The sequence below is a fragment of the Bombyx mandarina genome, chromosome 05 (assembly GCF_030267445.1).
Source record: "Bombyx mandarina strain Sakado chromosome 05, ASM3026744v2".
NCBI lineage: Eukaryota > Metazoa > Arthropoda > Insecta > Lepidoptera > Bombycidae > Bombyx > Bombyx mandarina.
The window spans coordinates 1,581,567-1,600,755 of record NC_143212.1 but is presented as its reverse complement, the minus strand read 5'-3'; the positions used below and the strand labels follow the sequence as shown (position 1 = coordinate 1,600,755).

General features: G+C 36.9%; 1 protein-coding gene across 7 annotated transcripts in view; it reads right to left on the bottom strand.

Annotated features, from left to right (window-relative positions):
• LOC114242131 (uncharacterized) overlaps positions 1-19,180 on the bottom strand; it is a 172,461-nt gene extending 153,281 nt beyond the window's left edge. For 4 of the 7 annotated variants that reach the window (XR_016323063.1, XM_089727243.1, XM_089727244.1 and 1 more), the window contains exon 1: positions 13,236-16,211. Coding sequence is in view for 6 of the 7 variants with exons in the window: in XM_089727243.1 (XP_089583369.1) it covers positions 13,236-15,955 (2,720 nt within the window). In the remaining variant the exon portion in view is untranslated. Of the gene's footprint in view, positions 1-13,235; positions 16,217-19,043 lie in introns of those variants that run through there. The other 3 variants (XM_089727246.1, XM_089727248.1, XM_089727247.1) reach the window with 2 other exon arrangements.
• Between the last annotated feature and the right edge of the window lie 9 nt (positions 19,181-19,189).

The following is a 19,189-nucleotide window of genomic DNA, read 5'->3' as shown; positions in this document are numbered from 1 at the left end:
CGTTCTGTTCAGTCTTTTCGTTTATAGAGACGGCGCGCTGCAATCGTCTGAATGGTCATCCGTAACTAAAGCCCGTATTTGTAAGACATAATGTGTCACATTCAACTTTCTTTGCATGGCGTTCTGATTTTTTATTTATTTTTACGTGCACGGAGTCGTATTTTTGTTTAATTACAACATTGGTGGTAGGTGGAAGGATTTCTTGTGAGTCCGCGCGGGTAGGTACCACCACACTGCCTATTTCTGCCGTGAAGCAGTAATGCGTTTCGGTTTGAAGGGTGGGGCAGCCGTTGTAACTATACTTGAGACCTTAGAACTTATATCTCAAGGTGGGTGTCGCATTTACGTTGTAGATGTCTATGGGCTCCAGTAACCACTTTACACCAAGTGGGCTGTGAGCTCGTCCACCCATCTAAGCAATAAATAAAAACATTGTTTAGCTAGAAACTCTGAAAAACGTTCTTATAATGAAAAACATTTTGTCACAAGTATGTCGAAAATGTATTAAAAATTGTCGATTTTTCCTTAATTAATTTAACGATTTCATTTTAATTGTTTCCGTGATTTTATACGAACTTGTCTCCTATGTAGTATCTTAACAGTTATAGACCGTTCATTAGAAACTATGTTGCAGATGCCACGTTAGGAAAATTTTGGTGAATTATAACTATTAAAAGTGGTAACGGAAGTACAGTGTAGTGTAGATAATATGCAATGTTGCACATTGCAATATGAAGTGTATGTATGTGCGATGTCGGGCGACGCTCCTGCGAGGGCAGTCGTTCGCCTACCGCCAGCTAAGCAAGGTGTGCAATAAATGCCTAATATATCATCAGTATTTTATTGATGAACCCAACCCAAACGTTACTAAAACGGCTTCATTTTTTTTTATTATCAGGCATTAGAATAAAAAAAATATTTATGGTACCAAAAACCAAAGTTTACATTTAACTAATCATAACCACAATAAATAAGTAAGCGTCATCTTCGCGGCTTGGCATAATGCTGTTTGCATGCAGACAACCACCGCTGGTTTTCGGCTGGCACCGAGGGCGACGACACGAGCACAGTGCATAGCGTGCGAAGAGAAATATAATAAAATTACAGAGAAATGAAAACTTTTCAGTCATCTAGCAACAAGGAACAAACAAAAACAATAATTAAAAGATGAAGCTGAATATCGTTTTAAATTACGTTAATAAAATTATGAAAGCTCTGTGGGAAATTGCGTTAATCTATGAATCTATCTATATAATCTGCGCTAATTTATGAAATTATTTCATCCCATTGTTCGCATATAATATATGGTCCATAGTGATAATATTGATTTAAATGTAAAATACACTGACAAAACGTGAAAGAAAACGATTTCTTGAAGTAGGTACTGTTAATAGATGAGATATTAAGAGGCTGATAATTATGTTCATAAAGCTGCCAAAGCTTTTTGAAATGTAGGTCAAGTGGCCTTGGACGCTATCTAGAAAAGTAAAAAGCACATTTGCAGAGTGGAATCTAAAATAAACTAGACATCGGATCGTCTTGTACTTAATTATCGAAATCTATGCAGAGAAAGTTAAAAGAGCGGCCAAAGAAAAAAAATTAGCTAATATATTAACAGGTGAATAGTTTACGATCGGTAAGTTATATTGCTCGAGCATCAACGTCAACGACTGTCTATATAACAGCGTTGAATTCTTTGGCGGCGATGAAAATTCCAGACATCGATATTTTTAGTTCGATCGTGGAAATCGGATGATTACGTGTGTAAAAACGATTAAAGTTTAAAATCGATTACGGCAGTGGATCTCCTCGCCGCTATCGTTATAAAATTATAACCGAAAACGCTTTTCGTAATTGAAATCTATCATATTGAAATGGATTGATTTTTATCTTTTTATTTTATTTTATCAAAGCAACGTTCATAATAAATTAAAAAAATTATAAAAAAACAGTGTAAATATATGTTGAAATTTAAGAAACGATTTTCTCAGTATCTACCGGTAAAAGATACGTGCAGGTATGCTTGTTTTTTCGATTATCCATTTGATTTGAAACATTTGCTGTTAGCAGTTCAGTGAAGGTTGCTATCATAGTATCAAGATCGTACAACGTAACGTACAACATAGGTGTAGTATACAGATACGTGTTTGTGTTATTTCAAAATATTTTGTAATAGTCACAATGAAATGGATTAAAGCTTCACTTGTAAATAAAAGTTAATTTTTATTGCAATCGATATTCCAAAGGGGCATAAAACGTTGTACTCTGAACAAGAATAAAGTCTGCGTGGTACGAGCTGGTGCGGTACCGTGACCTTGCTTAGCTCGTTTGTAGCTTAAAATCAGAGTTGATCAATATATATTTTCGGTATGCATATATAAGTACCAACTAAATTTCAATAGATTGAACAGATACTGCAAACGACCAAAAATATGTCATCATACTATAGTAATGTTTTTTTTTACGAGATTATCTATATATTTTATATAAAAATGAATTGCTGTTCGTTAGTCTCGCTAAAACTCGAGAACGGCTGGACCGATTTGGCTAATTTTGGTCTTGAATTATTTGTGGAAGTCCAGAGGTTTAAAAGGTAAATAAATATGAAAATGCTAGGAATTAAATAAAAATAACAATTTAGTTTTTTCCTTTGATGTGTCCCCGTCGGACGAATTTCTTTTGTTTGTTTTATGTTTATTTTATACAAAAGTTTAGGTCTTATAATTATCGATTGAGGCACTACGAAGTCTGCCGGGTCAACTAGTTTAATATAAATAGTACCTTTAGTTTCTTGGGCTACAATGTTCATATTTTGTTGGACAACCGCATCTCTCTTGAACGACATTGATCTACCGATATTCCGTACACGGTGAACGAAACCGTGTCATAACATGAATATAAAATGACCATTTTATATTCACGAGGCCGGGACGCCATCAGTTCTCCATCCGATCCGGCGATGCAGTTTATGTTAATTCCTATTGATTGCAAATAGGATTTCATCTTTATACAAACGAAGAGGGGGACAAGGTGTGCCAGTCATCGCAGCGTTATAAAACTATACGAATTCTCATTCATGGGATTTTTTTTAAACAGCAATACCTGGGTATTATTGATCAAGAATTACCACGCTCAATAATATAATCGTGATTTTTCAGTCGCAATTATTTTTTTAGACAACTATTTACCCACTGAACGATTAGTAGAAAGAGTTTTTGTATTCTCATATTGTATGTTTTGAGAGAAACAAACCTTGACTGATTCATCAAGGGTAATAAATCATCAAGGGTCAAAGAAATTCTATGGTTTTAATGTTTTTTTCATGGGTTAGCTATTCTTGTTTCATAATCAAAGAACAGCTACAGCGCGACAGCATGTCAACTTTTGATTCTTAACAGGACACAGATCAGTGAACAATTGTCAAATGTAATATTTTCGTCGGAGTTATTTATTATATAACCCTATGTAATAAATGCGAGCCTATTATACAGACATGAAATTGATAAGTTCATATGTAATACAAATTGTAAGAATGAATTATAATGACATAACGTCGATAGTTACACAATGAATAGTTGTAACTATTATCTGAAGCATAAAAGAGTCTAGATTTTTGATTATTCGATAACACAAGAATGATGTTTCGATTCTTAAATATGTGTGTTCGCTTATAATAATGACCGACTTCTTATGAATTACTTTCTATTTGAAGCGAATAATGTAATAACAGTTTCAGGTTTGAAAATTGGGTGTGGAGATTGAACTTGGTTCATAACACACGCCGAAGGACAGATCGTCTTCTCGCATTAAAACTGTATAATCTCAAAACTTAAAAATTTTACAGGAGAGTGTTTTATTAAAGGTTTAATGTAATATTTTTAATATAAATCATATTTGCAACATTTTATTTTTATTTTTTACCAGTTACATTATCTATCTTTTAAAGTAAGATAAAAATATGTATTAATTTTGTTAATAGTACTCAAAACACAGGTATGATAAAAAAAACTAAAACTAAACTACGCTCTTTTGACAGTATTTATGATAAAAATACTGGTGATACCAGACGTTTACGCATATTAACTCAATTTGGCACATTTTTGAAAATTGTACACTTTTAATGCGAAAAGGCGTGATTTTATTCTAATCGAAGTACCTAGGGGTAGTTTATTGAACATGGTGGTCTTGTGCTCAGAATGTCTCTGTACGGACGGCCATTAAAGCGCCGAGTTTGAATTGCAAATGTATTTACAAAACGCGATAGTAAGTAGAAGCATTCCCAGTGTCGACGAACTAGGTTCTAAATGCGAAATTCTAGTGCATCACTAGATGGGAAAATGTTTCGAGCATTCGTGATGTAGTTGGATTCGTGTTACTTCTATTTAACATACATATTTTATGGGAATTTATCGCAATAAATAAAAGGATGCAACTTACATTCATTAGGGCTGGCAATGTGCCATTGTGAGGACGTTTCTGGCAAGAATCAATTCGTTTTGGCGACGCCTAAATTACAATCGCCTAAATTTTTACTGGTGGTAGGACCTCTTGTGAGTCCGCACGGGTAGGTACCACCGCCCCGCCTATTTCTGCCGTGAAGCAGTAATGCGTTTCGGTTTGAAGGGTGGGGCAGCCGTTGTGACTATACTGAGACCTTAGAACTATATCTCAAGGTGTGTGGCGCATTTACGTTGTAAATGTCTATGGGCTCCAGTAACCACTTAACATCAGGTGGGCTGTGAGCTCGTCCACACAGCTAAGCAATAAAAAATAAAATAAAAAATAAAAAAAATTGGGTGGTGAAACTGCCGCGGTTATGTTATGGTTTATTATTATTCTGAAAGACATGTATCAATATTAATATTAACATACAAATTTATCTATATAATGAATAGCGGCCCGCTCCGGCTCCGCTCGGGTCTTTAACAAAAATTTCAACGATATTTGACGTATTTTTATTTTTTTAAATAAAAGAACACTTATTGCGGCATAACTATAATAGTTAGACATATGCTGTCGCGACACTTTTTGTAAATAATAATGTGTCCTACAGTCGTAGTACATTATTTTATTCTATCATCAATAGTTTTCGCAGGGCACGCGATGTAAAGAATATTTTAGGAAATTTTTTTACACCTTGGGTTACATTATTGGAGTTTTAGTAAGGATCCGTATTTTTTTTCAAAAACGATTGTAGCCTATGTCACCCGGGAATAGTATAGCTTCCAAATAGTGGAATAATTTTTCAAATCGGTTTAGTAGTTTCGGAGCCTATTCAATACAAACAAACAAACAAATCTTTCCTCTTTATAATATTATAGTATAGAAGTATAGATGTAAGCATGAAATAATCTTCGTCTACATTCTTATAAGTTAAAAGGCATTTTTTTAAATGATAACATAACATTTTAAACTAAGCCTTTAACGTCCTTCCTAAGACGGAAAAATATAAACATACAGGTCAACAAACTACAAGAACCTTTATCAATACAGTACAACATTTTGTCGATAGCGCAGTGGCAAAGCAGTACCTTAGGTCTTATCTTAGTTCTTGCCTTTCGCACTTTGTAACAAAGGTTTGCAACTAATAATATTGTGTACAACGAAATGTACAATGTAAAATGTGTTAACATTTGGAATGATACGGTGTCATGTATAATACTAAAAAAATTCATTCAAGCTGAATCATGTGAATATTCTCCCCGTATCTATTTGTAATACAAAAGACGATTATGTGATATTATTAGTTACAACACTACCGAAGGGGTCAACAAGAACACTCATTGAATTGCGAATGCAATGGTATAATATCGTTATTCCAAAACAAACGTTCGCTATCAGATTATTGAACTTGCGGCATTCATGACACGAGATAATGATAAATACATTTACTAAAAGAACTCTGTGTGTTTATTTCAGAACGTGTTATAAATAGTATCTGTCTTACGTGCGCATTGTACCAGACTGGCTGCGTTGGTACACCAGTATTTAAAATAAATTAAAGAGTTTATATAAAATATTTTGCCGTTTTACATTGGATACAGTGACTGACGACTGAGTCATTAGCAGGATGGCGGCCCAGGATAACTTTTAATTGTAATAGTCTAGTTCAAAATATATACTGTGTTTCTACTTTATGCTATCATCATATATTCCGTATTGACTATACGTTTTAAATGCAACATAGTCTGATGATGCTATTCCTTGAAACGGGGTAAATCAACATGTTTGTTAATGTTTTCGTTTCATAGCGTAGGTATCAGCTTGTCACGTTGACGAAAGAATTCTTAGCGGTACTTACAGAGGGAATAACTGCGATAAACTCGCATTATCGTACAACAATAAGAGATACGGCTTTATTCGAATTTGACATACTAGATAATGATTACAATTTCTACGTTCATTTACCTTTATCACGTAATAACAACTGATTTTAAGACGGTCAAGTTATCATAATGGATTTGCAACCACAAACACGTGCAACGATCTCATTAATAATCCCATTATTTGATCCTATTGTCGTATATAAATTACTCACATTTGTATTAAAACACTTTTTTTATGTGTGTTTCATACTCGAATTGACGACGATTTTAAACGACACGGTCGTGTCGATGATAATAGCAACACATTACACATGTTCCGATAGTCGTAAAGTATTGGACGTGTTATTTTACAAACGAAGGAAACAAATTCCTCGACTATGTACTTTCCAATCTCTCTTTTGTTTTCTAAGTCGGCAAGCACACACAAATTACATTCAACATTTCACACAGGGCTGCTAGGGTCGATAATTCTTGGTTGTTTTCTTCTTTCTTGAGTCATGCCGAGAATACGATGCGTTGTATGAATCACAGGATGCAAGTATATAATACGATTTTATTGCTTTCTTATACTGAACTGATACAGTATCGGAAAGATAAATTTCAGTCGCAACATTGTTTATAAATGTCGCGAAGCGTCAGTGTGAAGGGTAGACGCAATTTCAATGCAATTACAACTTCGAAGTTTTGTCTCGCGACCGGCTGCTGTTTTCGTGATGCGATGTATTTTTAGAATGATCGGCCCACTCTGCGAGATCTTTAGGTCTTTTAAAGTACTGATTCAAATAAATAACTTAAAGGACCAAGAACACAATCCTTTCAATATGTTTTACCTTTGTTACACAAACTAGCCCAATTCCCTTTTTTTTCGAGAATATTCTTTACAGTATTTCAATCGTTAGCCAACTGCTCTCTACATTCGCCTCGCATCTGCGGATAGAATGTACGAAAGTCGAACTGCGTTAGCATTTAAAAGATCGATTGCATTAAGCTACTCGATCAATTATCATCAGTGAAATCACGTCGCGTAATATTTGCAACGTTATGAGCTAACGATTTTTATACCTATTTGTACATGCATATATCTAACCAAACGTTCTCAAGCATTTTGCACCTGTAAAAATGTAATTGAAATTCGGTCAAGTGAACATACATTATTTATAATGTTATGAAAAAGATATTCAGTGCATAAACACAATTTGCCATTTAAATTTGTCTGTGAATCATTGAGCAATGATCTCTGTCGCAATTTGATTATAGCATTTAGACTTTGTTAAATTCGTATTTGTTTTTAAAATTATTTTTGAAAAAAGATCATTCGTATTATGAATTAGAGTCAATCTATACTTTCGTCAACCTCTTGCATTAATTGTCAACATGAGTTTTTCAGAACAAAAAAGATCGTAAAATTGAAATGTAAATTTAAAACTCAATTGTACTGTAATTCATGTTCTTAACTTAAAGCGTGCGTAATAAATTAGGCGCAATACAATAATTAATTGGAATAAGCGGAGGTCAAATAAACGACTTACTGAACTGGACTGCAGGTATTCACGGAATGTACAGTTTTATCCTTGATATAATTTGTTTTGATATTGGTAAAACATTAAAATCTGTGTTATTTGAAATTTAAAAATAGCAATAGAAGATTTTTTTTATGAGTATATGAGTCGTCTATTATCAAAGGTGGCAATCTGTGCATTTGGACAAAAAAATGTTATTGATATGTCAATACAGATTGATTTGAATATATTCGTCTCCTTCAAAGAATACGGTTCAAAACCTGCATTAAATAAAGGTTAATACTTAACCTGTTATTTATCTAAGATGTCGTTCAGAAGAGTTTTGTGACTGCCAATGGAATACCAAGTCAATAATTCGTTTTTCTGATTTACCAATAATTGTCCAAAAGTCACATTGCCGGCTTTGATAATAGTCGACTCATGTATGAAGTAGAAACTTTTGAAATGGTAAAAAGAAAAAAACATGAATGCAAACACGCATAATAAACTACCTTTTTTTTTAAATTCTCGTTTGAATGATATTTCAGACCCAAAAACTTTTTTTGTTGAGACCGAATCACGAAAAGCAACAAGTCATACTATTTGCACGAAACGCAATAGACAGACCCGTTTTTTTTGTATTATGTCCTTGTTAGTCACCGTCATGCATTGGCCGCTTACAGCCGTTTGTTTGACAACAAAATAAAAAAAATAAAAATCCTCATATTTATTACATCTAGAGGAAATTACGTGGATGGAGCATTAAGGCGATATAATATTGTAAACAGCGGAAGATTTTATTGTAGACATGAGACTTCGTCGATCCTTATTGTATACCACAAACATAGAACGCAAGAAATGTATCGATATAAAAAAAATATACATATTATGTATACACATAAATAGGCACAGTCGAAACAGTTAACGATCGTTTTCTCCTATGTAACCGATTTCCATATTTCTATTCTATTTACGAGGTTTAGTATTATGAATTTTACTACAAAACTAGCCGTACTCGCCGGCTTCGCTGGGCATTTAAAATTTGCCTTATTATTTATTGTCATTACTATTAGGGGGTCCAACACTCATATAAATATTAGCCTATCCATTAAGTACATGTAAGTATTTTCTACATATGTACCAAGTTTCAAGTCAATCGGGTGCATGGTTCAGTGGTTATAACGGAACATCCGTAAAAACCACTGTAGATTATATATTAGTATAGACAGTATTTTTTTCCTTAATCTAATAAGGAGGGAGAACATGTAATAACGTATACAATGAATCTAAATCTTAAGATGGTCATGACTGTAATCAAACATAATTGGTTTTAATTCCGATTATTGGATTACCTTAGTAAAATATGTAGCGACTGAAGTAAGTTATATTAGTAGATATAACTGAAAACCGGTTTTTAATTTTTTTATTACTTAGATGGGTGGACGAGCTCAGCCTATCTGGTGTTAAGTGGTTACTGGAGCCCATAGACATCTATAACGTAAATGCGCCACCCACCTTGAGATATAAGTTCTAAGGTCTCAAGTATCGTTACAACGGCTACCCCACCCTTCAAACCGAAACGCATTACTGCTTCACGGCAGAAATAGGCAGGGTGGTGGTACCTACCCGCGCGGGCTCACAAGAGGTCTTATCACCAACTTTAATAATGAATGCATTTTAAATGAGCTATGCTGACAAAAACGGTATTCTTAGTTCTCTGTGTCAATTGTAGTGATTCACTGACAAAAGCGACATACAAAACAATAAAATCTTACAGTTTAATTTTTTCAAGCAATAAACTTCAGTGTTACTCAAACATTTCAATTAAAGAAATTGCATAATCAAATATTTTAAATTATTTTCGTTTATTCTGCGTGTAGTTTAAGTAAGTAATTTGACAATAACGTGCACTAAGATCGCAGCTAAGAAAGCATTTGGTGTATGCACTTTCTCCAATATAAGCACGCCAATAGATTGCATCGCACATTTAGAAAATGCGCGCGCCCGAACGCATCTCTCGAATTGTCAACTCGGTACAAAACGTCCAATTAGATGTGATATGTCAAGCAGATGGACGACAGACACATGTGTTCTTTGAGTTTCATTTCCACGATTAACAGTATTCGAATATCTATACATACTTAAAAATAAAATTAGTGTCTGTTTGTAGTATTGAAATAACCGCTTTTTACTACATTCATACGAATTTATCGGCACATACACCAAAATAATTTTTTTTACTATTTTTGTCGGTCTGTCTGTCTGTTTGTTCCGGCTAATCTCTGGAACGGCTGGACCGATTTTGATGAGACTTTCACTAATAGGTAGCTGATGATTAAGGAGTAACTTTTTTTAGACTAGCTTCGCCCCGCGGCGTTACCCGCAGTTATTGTCGTACCGCTCGCAATATGGCGGGCTTCGCCTATCAATATAAGATTTAATGTTTCCGAAGCGAATCCAGGGCGGGTCGCTAGTTTTCTATAAAATGCGGGCGCGATAAATTATCTAAACGGTACGAACGAGCCGAAACAGGTGTATATCGTTAGATAATTTTCATAAACTTGATATAGAAAGTATTTTTGCATTGTATTTATAAATCACAAAAAGATATTCTCGTGATACGAATAAGTTTGGAAAGTATCCACACTTTGATGCTATTCATCCAACGAGCCATAAACGTTGGTATTTCCGTGAATGAACAGGATCAACTGTAAGTTCAGACAATGGGCCATTGAAAAACTCGTGGAATCTTAACAAGCAATAAAATAAAAGGTGCTGACATAAGAGCTATTTTAAGTCACAAAACACCAGTTTAAAATGTTGGAAAACATCTTTCAACACTTTTCATTATAAGTCACAGCATATTAGTCATTTTAAATAACATACTTTTTTTATAATTTTGACTCAGATTCTTGAAATTTCGATTTAGTCTAATTCTGTTATGTTGTTTAATACAAAATATTGGCAGTACAATATCTAAAATGAATTGTTTATATTCTAAGCACGTATATGTTCGACGATGTTTGATCAGGAGCGCGTGGAAGGTTCAGATTTCGCGACCTTCGATTCCATACTAGATTACCAACGTCGCCTCTGACGCTGCAGCGCCGGCGTTTGTATCTTTTTCTGCGGCTACACTAAGTTAAGGAAATAATTAATTTTAAAATAAATTGCATTTAAATCAACGTAGTTTTATATAATTATTTTACTACTTTATTTCGCGCGTGAGATTTTATTCATCATCATCATCATCATCATCATCATCAGCCTTTATCTGCCCACTGCTGGACATAGGCCTTCCCCAATGCCTTCCACATAATGCATTCCAGATTTTATTGTGTTAATTAAATTCAAAATTCTCAAAATGTCGGCATTTACGTTGTTCATGCCTATGGGTTTCCGTAGCTTCTTACTCCGGTAACACAAAGTGAGCTGTGAGCGAGTACACCGGTGTAACGAATAGAAAAAGTCGTATGTTGTCGAACACATTAAAAAAGTGAAATCGAGCGTCATTGTCAAATAAAAAAGGTGTACACGATCGAATTAGGCAGACGAAAAGGAGCGCACGGTCGACGCCTTTAATCCGTTACCGTAGAGATGTGAGGCGCGTGAGTCACCAACATACCGGCCAGCACCATGCACTCAGCATACGTACGTGTCAACCGCCTATTTATGTCGCAGGACGAAGCACAAATAAACAGCATCAAAGGGACGTCGGATTCCGGCCGGCGGCGAAGCAGCGACCAACGAAAGCAAATCAAACAAACACCATTGTCTCTACTCGGAGTTATATTCGCAAATAGATTCCAGATTCGCTTAACAAAACCTATTCTTTCAAGTTACAAGGAATTTCACAGAAATTCTTCGAGTTTGATTTAGCGATCATGATACTGTTTTGGAAGACAATAAAAACTAATTTCAAGAACTCCATGCTTAGGGAATATTGAAACTAGTTGCACATACTACATTTTTGTGCACAAAAAAAAATCATTGTTATTTAAGTTGTTAACTTTTTTAAAAATGTTGTCAAATAAATAAATAAACACATAATTATAGTTGCTATCCCTTGAGGGCCTAAACGTTGAGCCATTACGGTAATTAAGTTTAACATTAGAATGTGAGGGGTTATTTTAGTTTATAGTAATTACTGTAGATTTTCTTAGAAAGTTCAAGGCCCAGTGATTACCATACCAAATATTAATATGTGAATGCAGCCAACTACCTTAAGAAACATGGTCTAAGAATCAGTTTTGTTAAGGTTTTAATTTAATTATATTTAAATATAAAGGAGTGTGCTCCGAGTTATTGTTTGATCACCCTTCATCGCACAATCTGCCACTAGAGCGGAGTCTATACTACTACAACATTCCTCTATAGTATAGTATGTTTCATGATATCTTTATGCCACACATCCAATTCTGGAATGAAAACTCCTCTTTATGGTAATTCTTGAGTGTCCTGACCTGTCTTTGATACAAACATTTGTTTTGGAAATTTTGGTCATAGGCTGTGTGTCATATCTTCATATCTGTAACCAGTATTGCAAGGGTCCTATTTCATTAGCTTGGAACACTTCAAAACTCAAGCCAAAAGTTAGCCAGGTTTGGTCCGAGTAGGTTATCAATACCATAACAAAATATGATAGCTTTATTAAACTATTTCTCTACAGAAAATACTTGATTATCTTATAGTAGTGTATTTTGGTAAAATTAATAACAAAACTTGTTAAGACTATTTTCAAGGTAGGATATTCTCCAGCATAGTAGGGTCTGGAAAAATTAAAAAGCGACAGGAACAAGAATACATAGGAGACCATTAATAACAAATATCTATTAAACTTATTCCAATAAAGTCATGAGTCTGGTTTTTGTAATACAGGAAGGTCACTGACCACAGACAGCCTTCAATAAATTATTCAAGATTTCTTTAGCCACCTACCCCCTACCAGAGGAAAATCTTTAAGCTAAGAGATGATGTGATTATTTTTTCCTTGCACTTAAAATTATGGTTTGTATAGTGGTCTTAACATTTGGTCTTCATCTTAAACAGTTTCAACTTGAATGACCTTATTAATCTCGAATCTGAACAGGTAACTTGTATCTCTACAAGCCCATATTATGCATTTTAAAAACTACCCAAGTAGTTCAAATTTGTTTTTAGATATACCCATTTATTTTTCAGAATATTTTACTATATTCTAATAAATTTAAACACACTTCAGAAAGTACAAGAAAAACTAAAGACAACACAATTTTATTTTTTCCGTCGAACCATTTACGCTGAGGGACTCTGATTTCTTTAAATACCACAAACTTATAATTCTATTTGGAATTGAGTTTGAAAATAAAAATTCGCATTATTGTTTATATATGAATAGTTTCTATAAACATAATCTTTTAAATTTACATACCTTTCATCCTCTGTAGGTGGTGCATTCTGGGTTTCCTCTTTACCATCGCCTATATCTCCAGGTTGCATCGCCTCAGCAGAAACATCAGGAGCACCACTTTCACATGCATTCACATTCACATTGCTTACCACCGCACCACTGATCGCATGAGACACTACCGCACTCACAGGGCTGCCAAAGCCCTGACTGTCATGTCCTGGTTGTGTGTTCGTCACATATGCAGTCGAGTTTACTGGTAATGACACTACCGGTGAGTTGGTTCCTGATACAGTTGCCTCTACAGGAGCTACATTGCTTTGAGACATGACTGGCACAACACCTCCGTAACCCAGACCCATGCTTGTCTGCGATGGCACCACATTTGGATGCACTCCGCTGCCCATTCCCACAGGCATGGTAGGCTGCATTGACATTGACATGTTCTGATGTGCCATTGTCACTGACTGATTCGGTACATACTGAACTGCCCCCATCTGACCTTGGCCGCCTACTTGTTGTGGTAACATATTCTGTTGGGCCATATGTTGTCCAACAGGTAATTGCTGTCCGACATTCGTAGTTTGCATGAATATAGGATCTGTGGCGGGTATCTGCATACTGGGCTGATTCCCGTCCAGAGTCATCTGCATATTCTGGGGTGGGGCAGACATCATCTGCAAGTTTCCTTGAGGAACATTTCCTTGTTGCGGGGCCATTGGGTGAACATTAGTGGTGGGTTGTTGTCCAGCAAGGCTTTGGAGATTCGCAGGCAAAGTTGTACCTTGGGGTTGAGAAGCCATAGGCTGGAGGTTTGTAGGAAGTGTTGCACCTTGCTGAGAAGTAACAATAGTTGAGAGCACCTCTTGTGGTAAAGTCTGGCCTTGTTGGCTCATTTGCGATTGTTGAGTATGATACTGAGGTACACTGTGTTGTACCATTTGTGGCTGAGACGAAGGCATATTAGGATTGATCATAGACTGTGCAGTGGATTGTTGATTTACAGCTTGGTTATATTGCTGCTGGACAGTTGGCATGCCTTGTTGACTCATCTGAGGATGCATTCCAGGAACAACAGTTTGCTGCTGTTGTGAAGACAGTTGATGCATCTGTGTTTGCATTTGTGGTATTTGCTGGTTAGTATTAGTTAATTGAGTTGGCATTTGCATCTGCTGTATGTGGTTTGGTATTTGTTGACTTTGTAAAGCTTGGATTTGTGCCTGACTTGGCAAATGCTGCAACTGTGCTTGCTGAGTGCCCATAGACTGTTGGCTTTGCAAATGGTGACTCTGACCCATGTTGGTAATCTGGGTTTGTTGCATATGTAATTGTGGATTTGGTTGGCCTTGCATTTGTTGCATTTGCATTTGCTGCATCTGAGGTTGCTGAGTAGGAACTTGTGGCATTTGTCCTTGGTTCGTCATAGCCTGCATTTGTGGCATTTGTTGTTGCATCTGCATGTTAGGAATCTGTGCTTGTGGGATATGCTGACCCATTTGCTGCATTTGTTGATTTGGCATTTGCTGCATCTGTTGTGGCATTTGTTGATGCATAGGTATTTGTTGCATAGTTATGCCCTGTGTCTGAGCAATGACTTGCTGCAACTGATGTGGTGGGAAATTTTGTGTGATTTGTTGGACTTGCTGTTGTTGGTTTTGCTGTGGATGCCCCTGCGCTGCATTCTGCATTGTTATGTGAGTCATGCTTTGTGGATGCTGTTGACTCCCTTGCATATTTTGATTCGATATCTGTTGTGGCATTTCTAATGGTGGAGACTGAACAGTAATCGGCTGTGACACGGGCATTTGTTGTTGTACTACATTTATTGGTTGAGTTAGTGACTGTCCCGGAGAGGCCATGGGGAACTGTTTTTGAAGAGCTTGCTCCAATTGCTGAACTGTAGGAGCATTTCCTTGGAGATCTGACATATTAGGGCATTTATTTGATAGATCATTAGGCACTTCATCATGCTGACTATCATTTATCACCACACCACTATCGGGAGCTTGCAATGTATTGGTTTCAGTTACATCTTGATTGTTATTTAATGTGATGGGTGCATTTTGCTGGGATGTACTATGATCAAGATAGTCCATGCATATCCATCGACCTCTTCTAAACGGCTCGGTACTTTCAATTTTAACAACTTTGAAACGTTCATTTCTGACATGTTCTTGAATTTCTTTCATACCTTCTTGAGGTTTAGCATTTCCTATGAGATTAATAATGCTACCAGCACTTGCGTTAGTGACACTGACGTGCATATCATTCGCTTCTGTGTTATTACTATTTGGCACTGAACTTCCTATCTGATTGTTGGCGTTGTCCTGGCCGACTATCGCGAGTCCGTATTGAGAGCTGGTCGGTATAACAGGTGCGCAGCCTAGAGATGTGCTGGACGCGTTGTAGAACACGTCGTCTTTAGAAAATGTATCTTCCGAGAAACTTGGTGTTTCATTCTCTATATCAGTCACCCGTGATATGTCGTCGGTGTGAGATTCATCTAGATCATCAGCGGAGTCTTCGCCTGCATCTGTGCTCACTCGGGAGCCGAGCGTCACACTGGTGATCTGAAACGAAGATATTTTCCTTGGGTTATGGGCGGCTTGCAGACTTGTGGGGTGAGTCACTCCCTTCTCCGACTCGTTCAGCCGAAGAGATTCACTCGTTGTACGATGTATGACGTTGTTATACTTGTTTTTTTCACTAGTTTTATGTGACTTTTGAATCAGATTGTCAGCCATTATGCCGTCCGAACCGAATGACTATCTAAAGAAAATTTCACTGTCTATTGGCTTCAGAGACATTTGATTTACTTTACAATCACATCAATATATGTGGTATAAAATCATTGTACACTCACAATTTCACAAACACAGTAATTTAACTATGTAGGTCTTCAAAACTCATTAGTAAACACATACAGTTGCGAACATCTTTCAGACGGCAGCAACATGGCGGCCATTTATGCGCAATGCACTATGGTTGACAATTTGCAGTCGACTATAGACAAGATAGAGTAACTGACAAAAGCTTACTAAAAATAACACTAGATGGAGACAAAATAAAAATGTCTGCTAGAAGGCGCTTACTGGAAAATAAAATTTTCTTAGTTTTTTTAATAAACAACTTTAAAAAGTAGTTACATTAAATAGTCACTTTAAAAGAGTTACTTAAATTACTTTAAAAAAATGCTACAAATCATCAATAATTTCATTACTACCTAGTGTGATTTGTTTCTAATCGTATAATTTAGACATTTTATTAATCGCGTACGGACCTTAAAGCAAAGGTATGTTCGAACTCAGGTGCAGCTTAAAGCATAATTAAGCAAAAATAAAATTACAAATCTTCTTAAGACTGCACAAGTGTACCTATTCGACACAAGATGTCGCGCAACTACAACAAATTAATTAAATTGTGTCTATGATGCTAAAAAAAATGTAATAATAATAATAACTACCGAATATTTTGTTAATATATTTTGGCTTCAAGGAAATAACTATAAATCACAGTCATATTGTAATTATAATACAATATTTTTTCGATTTAATGTGTGGAGAAGTTTCTTTCGTTTTTGTTTTCAGGTTGAGTATTTAATAATGGATACTTGTTCTAATAAAAATGATAGTGAAACTATTTTTTTACAACGAGTAATCCATTTCAATTGGGACGCAATCGAAAGTCAAGTCCTTGCCATCGTAACAAATTCGTATCCAGAAATCGGTACCATACATATTGTGTGGTTATGAAGAATCGCGTTAGGTAAGCGTTTAGTCAATCCGAAGGTGTTTTTTTATTTTTTTATTGCCTAGATGTGTGGACGAGCTCACAGCCCACCTGGTGTTAAGTGGTTACTGGAACCCATAGACATCTACAACGTAAATGCGCCACACTTACTTTACTGGTGGTAGGACCTCTTGTGAGTCCGCGCGGGTAGGTACCACCACCCCGCCTATTTCTGCCGTGAAGCAGTAATGCGTTTCGGTTTGAAGGGTGGGGCAGCCGTTGTAACTATACTGAGACCTTAGAACTTATATCTCAAGGTGGGTGGCGCATTTACGTCGTAGATGTCTATGGGCTCCAGTAACCACTTAACACCAGGTGGGCTGTGAGCTCGTCCAGATTGTAGATGTCTATGGGCTCCAGTAACCACTTAACACCAGGTGGGCTGTGAGCTCGTCCACCCAACTAAGTAATAAAAAAAAAAAAAAACACACCTTGAGATAGAAGTTCTAAGGTCTCAAGTATAGTTACATCGGCTGCCCCACCCTTCAAGCCGAAACGCATTACTGCTTCACGGCAGAAATAGGCGGGGCGATGGTACCTACCCGTGCGGATTCACAAAAGGTCCTACCACCAGTAAAAACAGGTGTACCCCACATTTCTCCTTGGATAATGACGCTAGAGAAAATATTTTCTACCATATTACCTGTTTCATATGCGATTATTTCACTTTTGTCATAATGTGAAAATCAGTCCAAATATTAACGTGGTTGTAGCTTAAAAGATTACGGCTGGCGGACTTTTTTTTATGATTGAAAGTTTACTGGTGGCCCGAAGGCCTTTCCAGTTTCACCAGGACAGGTGGGCGAGCAAAGGCTCAGCCAAGAGGGGTGGGATTTGCTAACAACTGCCCGAGCGCCTCCGAAGGAGACCTAACAACTCTAGAGCAATTATTTCGCGAATGAATCTACTACCGGATCGGAATCGCGACCCGCTGAGAAGATCCGGCGAGAAACTCAGCGGGCTGATGCATGGGTTAGGTTGCACGTCGACCTCTTTGTCGAGTTCGACGAGTACGGTTACCGGGGTCCCTAAGCCTGCCCCTAGTATTAGAGCTGAAGGCATCTAATTCAAAGGTTATTGGATCTGATGGATCCGTAAGGACGTGTCTAGGGCGTCGACGGTGACTGGCTCCTGCATGATCAGGATTCGGGGAGTAGTCAGCGGCGGCAACGATAAGGCGATTATCATGACGCATAGCCTTATCGAAGTATCGTTCCGACGCTGACTTCATGTATTTCCGAATTGATTCGAGGCCCAGGTCGTCGTGTAGGTCAACGTTCCTCACGAACCACGGAGCCCCGACAGCTAACCTGCAAAAGCGGGATTGTAGGGATTGGAGGGTGTCTATGTGTGTGCGGGCCGCGTGAGCGAACACCACACTCGCGTAAGTCATGACGGGCCTTATGCAAGTTTTGACTTATACAATGATGGTACGTCGTGTACTAATAATCAAACCCGCAAAAGCTATGCGTAATTACTGTTGGTGAGCCAATACGGATATATCTGCATCCCTACGTGCCCTCGTATAGGAAGCAATCTTTTGTTGCAGTATGAAGAGTAGCAGAGCCGCTGTGTCAACGTAATAGTTACCTGCTTTGAATCATATGGGACGTGAACTAACCTGCTTATATATATATATATATATATATATATATATATATATGTTTTATCTACTTATTTCTAGATTACTACATTGAAAGGAATCTGTCGCAAAACTATTTTTTTATTGTGGACGGGTTCACGGCCCACCTGATGTTAAGTGGTTACCGGAGCCCATAGACATCTACAACGTAAATGCCGCCACCAACCTTGAGATAAGAGTTCTAAGGTCAATCGAACATTTGGTACGTATTTCATTGGAACATTTGGTACCTGCCTGCGGGATTCTAACACCGGTGCATCGCAAGATACGAATGAACCGTCTTATCCTTTAGGCCACGGCGACTTCAGAATTACGAAAAACACTTTAATGAGTTTACATGTTACACTGTATCATATTCACACAGAAGAGTGCAAACGTTAGGAAAATATGACTAAACTTACATTAACGCAGAGTTGTTGCGATTATCCGCACCTTCGAATAAAACTAAAGGCGCAGATCATGAAGCGCCCAGGCCGACCCCAAACTATTACCGGCAAGGTCTTCGGATGGTCAGCCGATTTACTCGACATCCCCACCAATCGCCGTG